Raw genomic sequence first — 8,920 nt, 5'->3', positions numbered from 1 at the left:
GGATGCTGAAAGGCCGCCACACAGCCCTCGGACTCGGGAGTTAAGCGGCTGTGAATGAGATGTGGCGACTCCAAAACAAAAGCTACTGTGTCACTCAGACGGGAACGCTGACGTCACGGCTCACAAAAGACGGAGGCTGTAAAACACCACCTCCGAGGGCTTCTTCTGGGCTTTTTTTTCTCTGTTTGAGCCAATCAAATATCCACGAGCGCTGCTGCCAAGTCCTCTCTCCAAGCAAACAGAGCCGAGAGCACGGCTACATTTTGATCCATATTGGTGGTAAAATATAGGCTCTCTGTCTCCTCGTGGGTGGCCCGGTTTGGCCAGAGGACACAGGCCTGCAGATTCTCGTAGTGGTCTCCATGGGGATGAGCAGGACGTGGGGAGGTATCTGGCTTACTGGAAACGTGGTTTATTGTTGACTTTCAGGAATGAGGAGGGGGCCGCTGCTCTGACGGCGGGGGTGGCACATCCCGGTGGAGTGAACGCTCACACAGTCAGGCCTCACTTAGACTCTGGACGGGTTTCTGTGGACAGATGTGGCCCAAACACCAGCACACACCAAACATCTGCAAAGTGGATGTGACGCTGAGCCACATGCAGACTGTATATAAAAGATGGATGCAGGTTTTTAGTGAGTCTCATTCTGCTCTCAGGTGTTTGCTTTGTCAGCCGCTCGCTGTCATGTTTGTATTTTCAGTGTCACACTGAGCTCATCCGTCAGTCCTGTTTCTTCTGTGCTGCTGAATTAATTTTAACTCAGAGCATTGTTGCAAAATCGTCCCTCTCGTTTCAGTCCATGAATGAAACGAAGGATCGCGCTAACATGTTAAAACCTGCAGAATTTCACAGCTTTTGAGTAAAAAGCAGAAAAAGGATCCTGAGAAAGCAGATGAGTCAAATCTGTCATTTTTCACCCTTCAACACCAACCGTCATCCGTCCACTTCCTGACTGAGCAGGTTTTCCATGTATGGATTCTTCTTTTCCTCCACGATGCTGTGGGAATATCCCAGTATGACACCGCTGGGATTCATTGAGCTCGGATTGCAAAGGAGTGGGTCAGAGAGCGTGGATCGGTCACGACATAGTTCAGCCTTTCACCTTGTGAGAACCTCTGGGATGACATGATGTCATGGTTAACGTGTTTGGAGTGTGTATGAGTGGGTGTGAAAGGTTTCACAGTGTGAGTGTGTTGAGGTGTGGGTTTGTAGGGTGTGTATGTATATGTGGTAGACATGTGTTCATGCAGCTTTTATAAACAAACACACAAACATCCTGACAGTCCTTCTGAGTTAAAGGCAATAAAAATGTACAACATAAGAGACGCTTTTAAATATTTTACTTTTGGTTGTGACACAGTGACGTCAGAGGAAGAGCAGCTCACAGAGCCGACGCCGAGGAGCTACACGCTGTGTCCCAGCGCCCTCTGCTGGGCATGTCAGGAAGTGACGTAAAGCTATTTCTTTTGTAACCTGCAGTCAGCGGGTGTTGTGTTGGGCTTGTATTCAAATAAAGACACGATCTTTATAACTCAGTGCTCTCAGTATAATCGATCCACTGCTTAAAGAGATGTGACAGTTCTGTAAAAATACATTTCTGCTGCCCTCTTTGGCCACATCTGTGCTGGAAAACTGATTTTTAACGTCACTGAATTATTTTCTCAATAAATTAAATTTTATTCGATTTTTAATTTATTTTGTATTTTTATTTTATGAAGAAGCCACGTTGCAAACACTGCGTACGGAATCCAGCCCGAAAGTTGTTCCTGCATCAAAATGACGTGAATTCATTTACAGCGGACAAAACTCTTTACGACACTTAAACCGAGCCAGCCTCTGGATGTGTACCTAATAAAGTGTCGGAAGACTGTGAGCAGTAAATATTTTGCAGCCGTTTTTTCCTGCAGTCATTAAAGGAAACATGGCTCCACTGTTCCTGTTAAACGTCTGAGAATAAACGCGCTTTGTCACCTCCAACATTTACAGATATTTTAAACGAACTGAAGCTTTTCGTGACGTGAAACTTGTTTTTCTGTGCTGATCGTGGAAAACTTTGGCATGTGTCAGCAAACCGCAGCTGCTCTCGTCCTGTTTTGATCAGCTGACCTGCCTCGGTCACATGACTCGGTCCTCTTCCTCTGCTCGGCTCCTCTGAGCACCAGCGCGATCACACACCTTAAAGCGCCGCTGGATCACAGCTGCAGGGCAGGTGGAGGCACCGCGGGTGGAGGCGCCGCAGAACTCCGTGTGAAAAACGCAGTTTTAGGTTTCGGCTCTGTGGCGGCTGGAAGAGATCAGCCTGTGTTCAAACAAGAGTCCCACTGAGGGTTTGACGGAGGCCGAGACGGAGGCGTGTTTCTGGGGTTTCACCACTTTGTGTGTCACGGTAGGTAAAGAGGAGAAAAGTGAGGACGAGTTAAATTTTAAATACATTTAAAAGCAGAGTCGGGGTAGAGTCATGGAGCTGACTACAGACAGGCAGATAAGAATAGTTTGGCTTATCTCAGGATGTTTCACAGAGACCATAAACAAGATCAGAGGTCAAAGTCAGCGGCTGCACCCACAGCAATAAGATCAGACCCTCATTACACCCTGCAGCTGCGCCTCACCTCACCTGCATGTTACAAACTTCTGCTTCTGCTTTGGTTTTCCATCGCAAGCTTGAAGCACGTCCTGCTCCTAATTCCTGTCATGCTGGACTCAACTAGGGCAGCTTTGCATGATTCACAGTTCATAATAATCCTCCTTTAGCTGGTTACTTTTTGTGAACTGTAAAGTTTGCTTCTCCACCTGAGATGCCTGTGTCAGGGGAAAACTGATAAACCGGAATAAGTGTGCTCGCACTGTAAGAAGCTGTGGTCGTGTTTAACATGAACATCGAAAGATTTGTGACAGAAAACGGTTTGATTTGTTCCGCTGTGTTTCCCAGTCGTCTGTGGCTGAGCGGGCGGTGTTTGCGGTGTCCGCCTCACCTGCTGAGAGGACACAACAACCAAAAGCATGCCGTCCAACAAATCGGTGTCAGACGCTCCCATCACTCAGTTCATCAACTGCAGGATCCTGAGGGACAACGAGCTGCAGAGGTACGACACACAAAACAACACTGCAAAGAGAGCCGGTCTGAGCCAGGAAACCCAGCTTCAACTATTCTGCTGAGACGAGCGCTCAGAGCTCCTGACAGCAGTATACTCAGAGCGCCGGGTCGCAGCTCGTGGGAGTGTTTGGGGTTTTGAGCCTTTGCAGCTCAGATAAATTCAAACTTGTGCGTCCAGTTTTGATTTGATGAAGTCATTAATGATGTATGCTGTACCATGGACCAGGATGTCGTGACTGTGGTGTGTGTGTGTGTGTGTGTGTGTGTGTGTGTGTGTGTGTGTGTGTGTGTGTGTGTGTGTGTGCGCGCGCGCGCAGAGAGGACCTGTGGGTGCGTGAGGGGAGGATTTTAGACCCAGAGAAGCTGTTCTTCGATGAGCAGGGATACGCTGACAAACGTGTGGACTGTGGGGGCAGCATCATCGCGCCAGGCTTTATAGACGTCCAGATCAACGGTACACACACACCCACAGACACACACCTTTGCATGTGTTTCAGAAGCTGCGCTGCTGCAGTAACTTTGATACCTGGTCAGACGGCGTGCTGGAACAAAGATGACAGAACTGCACAGCTTCAAACTCTTCTTAATGTTCAGTCTCTGGAGTTGAAGGTGGTGTCAGTGGCATCTGAGCTGACGCTGCAGTTTTTCAGAGTCATAGAGAGCATTGTTGCTGCTGAGGGGGCGGGGCTAGTTTACCCCGAGGGGAGTAACGGCTCGTCTTCCTGCTGCAGGAGGTTACGGCATCGACTTCTCGCAGGCGTCTGAGGACGTCAGCGATGGAGTTTCGTTTGTGGCCAAAAAGATCCTCGAGCACGGCGTGACGTCCTTCTGCCCGACTCTGGTCACCTCCCCTCCCGAAGTTTACCACAAGGTCACTGCTTCATTTTTATCAGTTCAAGTTTAGACGCGCTCGCGTGTTCAGGGGTTCCTAGTCTCTCCTTCAAAGTCATCTTCTGGAGCATCTCTGGACAGCTTCTTCCAGGCCAGCTTCTGCTTTCAGTTCCTTCACTGGAAGGTTCTGCTGCACCGCCTCCACCCGCCATCTAAAACCAAACCTGGAAACAACCAGGACGGAGCAGGGAGAGCACTGAGAGTTAAACTAAAACTGGAGATCAGGGTTGGAGGCAGCAGCACTGGAAGGTTCAGAGGTGCATCTGAAGCTGATGAAGTGAAGGCAGGTGTGAGTCGTGCATCTCCCTGAACACGCTGAGCATTTACACGTCGGGGCGCTAACGATCGGTGACGTGAAGCTTCTACGTGTAAAATCACAGCATCATCAAAATGTGTGTTCCAGGTTCTGCCTCAGGTCAAAGTTCATGATGGAGGACCACATGGAGCTGGAGTTCTCGGTGAGGTTTTACAGATGCTGTTGGTGAATGTTTGTTGTGTTCTTTGTTTATCCTCATTGATCAGAAGCTGCAGACGTGTTTGCGTAAACGATCACGCTGCAGCGGTACACGAGCGCCGACCGCGGCCGAAAATGGTGTCTGTTTCACTTCCTGTAAACTTCCGTGTGCAGGTTTTCACCTGGAGGGTCCGTTCATCAGCGCCGAGAAGAAAGGAGCCCACCCGGAGAAATACCTCCGCACCTTCAAGTCCGGAGGCCTCGAGCACCTGATGGAGGTCTACGGCAGCCTGGACGACGTTGCCATAGTGACGCTTGCTCCTGAGCTGCCCGGCAGCCAATCGGTGGTGAGGGAGCTGAGCCAGAGGGGCATCACTGTGTCTTTGGGTGAGCATCGTGTAGTCACGGCAACGATTATACAGCAAAGTGATGATGATGTAAATAATAAAACACGAAAGTTTCATTTTCAGTTTTATTTACATCATTTTTTCTGTTTCTGTAATATTTGACATTTTATTTCTTAATTTGTCTTTTTTGCATCCTTGTATTTTTTAAAATATGATTTTATTTATTTTAGATTATTTTTATTTTCTTTAAACATTTATTATTTTTGAGGTTTTTTTTAAATTAAAAAAATCACATTTTTAATTTATTATTTTATTTATTTTCATTTTTAGGTGTTTTTTATTGTTTGCATTATTTATTTTAAGTGTGCTTTTATTTTGTAGATTCTTTTTAAAGATAACTTTCTAAAATGTTATTATCCTTTTTTCATTTCCATATTATTATTCAATCCTTGTTTACTTATACACTTTTCTCGTGTGCTTGTATTTTTTATTTTAATGATTGATTTCATTTTTATTTCCTGTTTCTGTTGAAATCGTGTTCCGGTTCGGTGCTGTGCGCGGTGTTAGCGTGGGCCTGTCAGTCCTCTGTAGAGCACCTGGAGCTGCTGTAATCGTCTGAGAGCGCTGATGTGAACAAAGTTTGCTCGACTGGTTCTTGCAGGTCACTCGGCGGCCGACCTGTCGCAGGCCGAGGAGGCGGTGCAGCAGGGCGCGTCCTTCATCACTCACCTGTTCAACGCCATGCTGCCTGTGAGTCCCAGCTGCTGCTCGTCTCTGAGTCAGTTTCTGTTCAGCCCGGTCGGTTTCACGCTCTCAGTAATCCTTCTGTGTCTGCTGTGGTCCAGTTCCACCATCGTGACCCGGGCATAGTGGGTCTGCTGACCAGCGACAGGATCCCTGCAGGCAGGGTGGTTTATTACGGCATGATCGCTGATGGCATCCACACCAACCCTGCAGCCCTGCGCATCGCTCACAGAGCTCACCCGTCAGGTCTGCCCGAGGTTTCTATTTCAGATCAGCAGCCAAAAGCACGAAAATCTCCCCAAATCTATTCCTAAATGTATCAGAATTTTCTTATTTTGGTTCCAGAGGTTGGTAAAAGTCTGCAAACGTGTTTAAACGTGTGGCATCACCTGGGAGTAGATGGATTTTGGACTTTCCCGTGTCTTGTGTGCTTCATACTTTCAGGTCTGGTGCTGGTGACGGACGCCATCACCGCGATGGGTCTTCCTCCCGGCCGTCACACTCTTGGCCAGCAGGTCATCGAGATCCAGGGTCTCCACGCCTACGTGGCAGGTCTGATGCTCTTCAGACGTTATTAGCTAACAGGCCCGTGGTTTCCTGAGCGATGCTGCAGAAAGGAGCAAACGCATAACTAGAACCAGAGATCGGAGAAGTCAAATAAATCGTTCTCGCGACGGTTTCATGTGTAAAACTCTGTAACGTCACTCTTTATGTGTTCAGGCACCAAGACTTTGAGTGGCAGCATCGCCACGATGGACATGTGTGTGCGCCACTTCAAGCAGGTCTCAGGTCAGTTTGTGTTACTTTAATGACTAAAACCAGGAAGTAGAATCATAATGAGCAGTGGCGCGCTGCCTCATGTAAACTCCAGCAGGTGAGACCCGGTTGCTGTGGCGATGCAGGTCAGATCATCATTGCTCTCCACTTCCTGTTCTGTCCTCCAGGCTGCAGTGTCCAGGAGGCTCTGGAAGCTGCCTCCCTGCATCCGGCTCAGCTTCTGGGAATCAGCCCCAAAAAGGGAAAGCTGGACTACGGCTCCGACGCAGGTCAGAGCCGACTGCATCTTTATTTCTGCCTCCCTGCTGTTAGAGCTGCTGTAGTTCCTCCTTTGTGTCCTCAGCGTTTTCTTGGGTGTTAATTTGGACTTTTTTCATGGTTGGGGGGGGGGGCTGTATAACAGTTGACCAAAGCCTGCAGTTCCTCTAGTGTCCAGCAGAGGCTCCAGCCAGTCTCCATAGACTCCCATGTTAAGCTTTACAGCTGAAATAAACACGTTTACAGCCAAACTGCTTCGAGAACTTCGAACTCGCTCTGTTTCAGATTTACAATAAAAGTTTTAATAAGAGTAAATAAAAAAACCATATGAATGTTGGGTGAATGTTTAGCCTCCATCTTGCACATTGTCAGTTGTGCAGCGCTTCAAAGGTCAACGGCGTTGGATTAAAGTTTAACGGCTGTAGCCGTGAGGTTCTCTGGGATCGCGCCGCCGCGCTCTGACCTTTCCTGGAGTTCATGTGCTTTCCTTTAAGTGAGGCCAGCGGCTCGATTCAGGCTGAATTTGTGAGACTTACAGTTTAACTGATCCTTCAAAGCGTCGATGTTCGTCCAGATGTTCAGGAGGAAACCGTCTGCGACTGACAGAACTCCAACTTTCCACCGTCTTCTGATTCTTTTCTCTCAGCAGCGCTGCCTCCTGTCTTTCTTACACTCTGCACTATTTTGTTTTATAGACCTCGTTCTGCTCGATGAGGGCCTCAACGTCAAAGCCACTTATATTTCTGGAGAGGAGGTTTGGAGAAAAGGACAGTAGGAGATGAAGAAGGAAACTGGACCGCCTGTGCCTTTGTACATGATCGACATGTCGGGGTTTTAATGGACTGCCTGAGTGCACCAGGCACTGCCGGAAAACTGGACCAGAGTGAAATATTTCTGCATTATTAGTTTATTAAATGTCAGATGATGTGGAAAATGTTTTCCTGCTTTTCAAACTACCAAAGATTTCTGTTTATTACCCTGAAAGTCAGCGTGCTCATTGATCGTGTGTTGCTGAAAGTCTGTTGTGTTAAAGCAGCTGTATGACCTCTGCAGGGTCAGGGGTCACAGTGGATGTCACTGCACACCCTCAGTTTCTGTAAGCGTCTCTTTTTCTTTGTTGCAAATTTTACTGACACCATCAACAGAGTGTGGACAGACTACTGCTGGTGTGGCAGCAGATTGTCTCATCGTGAGAGGGTCTGGTGGTCTCTGGTTTGAACGTTTTCAGCCTTTAAAAGAAGAAATAGTCACATCGTGGACTCATAACTGTCCGCGTGAGACCGACCTGGTGACAGGCTGTTCAGGAACTCAAAAGTAAGGGTGGGAAACTCCTGCTCAGGAAACTTTGTCATGAATCGCTCTCACGGGTGAAATGCTGCCCCCTGGCGGTGAAAGATATAGTTAAAGGATAGTGAGAACCTCTTTACCCCTCAGGTGTCCACGAGGGTAACCCTCGTTTCTCTTTCCTGATCTGAACAGAAAGAGAAAAACCTGGAAATGAATCTGATGGTCGTCAAATCTGAGACAGATCGACAGACGCTGGCAGAGTTCAGGCTGTGCTCGCTTTAACCTTTGTGACACCAGACAGATCTGAGAGTACAAAAACTGTAACAAGCTGAGTGTTTACAGCAGGGTGAGCCTGAGCTCACTCAGATTATTCGTACACACTCAGAGCTCACAATTAGAAACACCGGACATGTTTAATCTGAAAATCCAGCACAGGAACAGGAGGGACGGTGGAAAGGACAGTCCAGTTTAATAATGACACAGTATGTAGGCTCAAACAGACACGATGTCCTTTGCAGTAACAGTGTGTGTGTGTGTGTGTGTGTGTGTGTGTGTGTGTGTGCGCGCGCGCACTCTCAGACACTCTTTATAAAGTAAAAGTCCTGCTTTCATTCAGTGAAAGTAAAAAAATTGTAAAAATACCGAGAGACACTAAGCAGCACAGATAAATACAAACTGATGACAGACTAATCTTCCATCTTGTAGTTTTTTTAAATTCTAATATTGGTGAAAATTTTCAGGGGAAAGGTTTAAAGCAAAGTCTCAATAAACGTAATTTTTCCTTTGATTCCAGTTTTATTTTTATTTAAATGTTTTTTTTAGTTTGGATGATCACAGTGTGACGTGATTTACCTGAAGCACCAATGATCGAGCAGGATCAGGTGATCAGGGACAGAAACATAACTCACATTTTACTGATTTTGCGCATGAGTGGTAAAACTTCTCAGCGCGTGTAAAAACCTCTGTGTCCTGAAGTTACGTTTCCACGCTATGATTCAAATTTAGCGCCGAGTTACACAGGAAGCATCAGTGATTCATAAAAACTAAACTTTGATTGTCAGTGTTTCC

At 47.1% G+C, this 8,920-nt stretch overlaps 1 protein-coding gene across 2 annotated transcripts; it reads left to right on the top strand.

Moving 5' to 3' along the window:
* The first annotated feature begins 1,857 nt into the window (after nt 1–1,857).
* Nucleotides 1,858–8,606, top strand: amdhd2 (amidohydrolase domain containing 2). Of its 2 annotated transcripts, none has more exons than XM_026163922.1 (12): nt 1,858–2,386; nt 2,930–3,083; nt 3,412–3,548; nt 3,826–3,965; nt 4,389–4,443; nt 4,614–4,826; nt 5,448–5,536; nt 5,632–5,776; nt 5,975–6,082; nt 6,251–6,319; nt 6,475–6,576; nt 7,261–8,606. In XM_026163922.1, exons 2-12 carry the CDS (start codon nt 3,001–3,003, stop codon nt 7,338–7,340), a joined length of 1,221 nt encoding a protein of 406 aa, XP_026019707.1. In that variant the 5' UTR covers nt 1,858–2,386; nt 2,930–3,000; the 3' UTR covers nt 7,341–8,606. The 2 variants fall into 2 exon arrangements, with proteins under 2 accessions (XP_026019707.1, XP_026019708.1); XM_026163923.1 differs by lacking the exon at nt 1,858–2,386 and adding an exon at nt 2,629–2,845.
* Nucleotides 8,607–8,920: the final 314 nt, after the last annotated feature.

Source organism: Astatotilapia calliptera, chromosome 4 (assembly GCF_900246225.1).
Source record: "Astatotilapia calliptera chromosome 4, fAstCal1.2, whole genome shotgun sequence".
Classification (NCBI taxonomy): Eukaryota; Metazoa; Chordata; class Actinopteri; order Cichliformes; family Cichlidae; genus Astatotilapia; species Astatotilapia calliptera.
The sequence above is the reverse complement of the archived record's forward strand: the minus strand, read 5'-3'. Positions and strand labels throughout refer to the sequence as shown.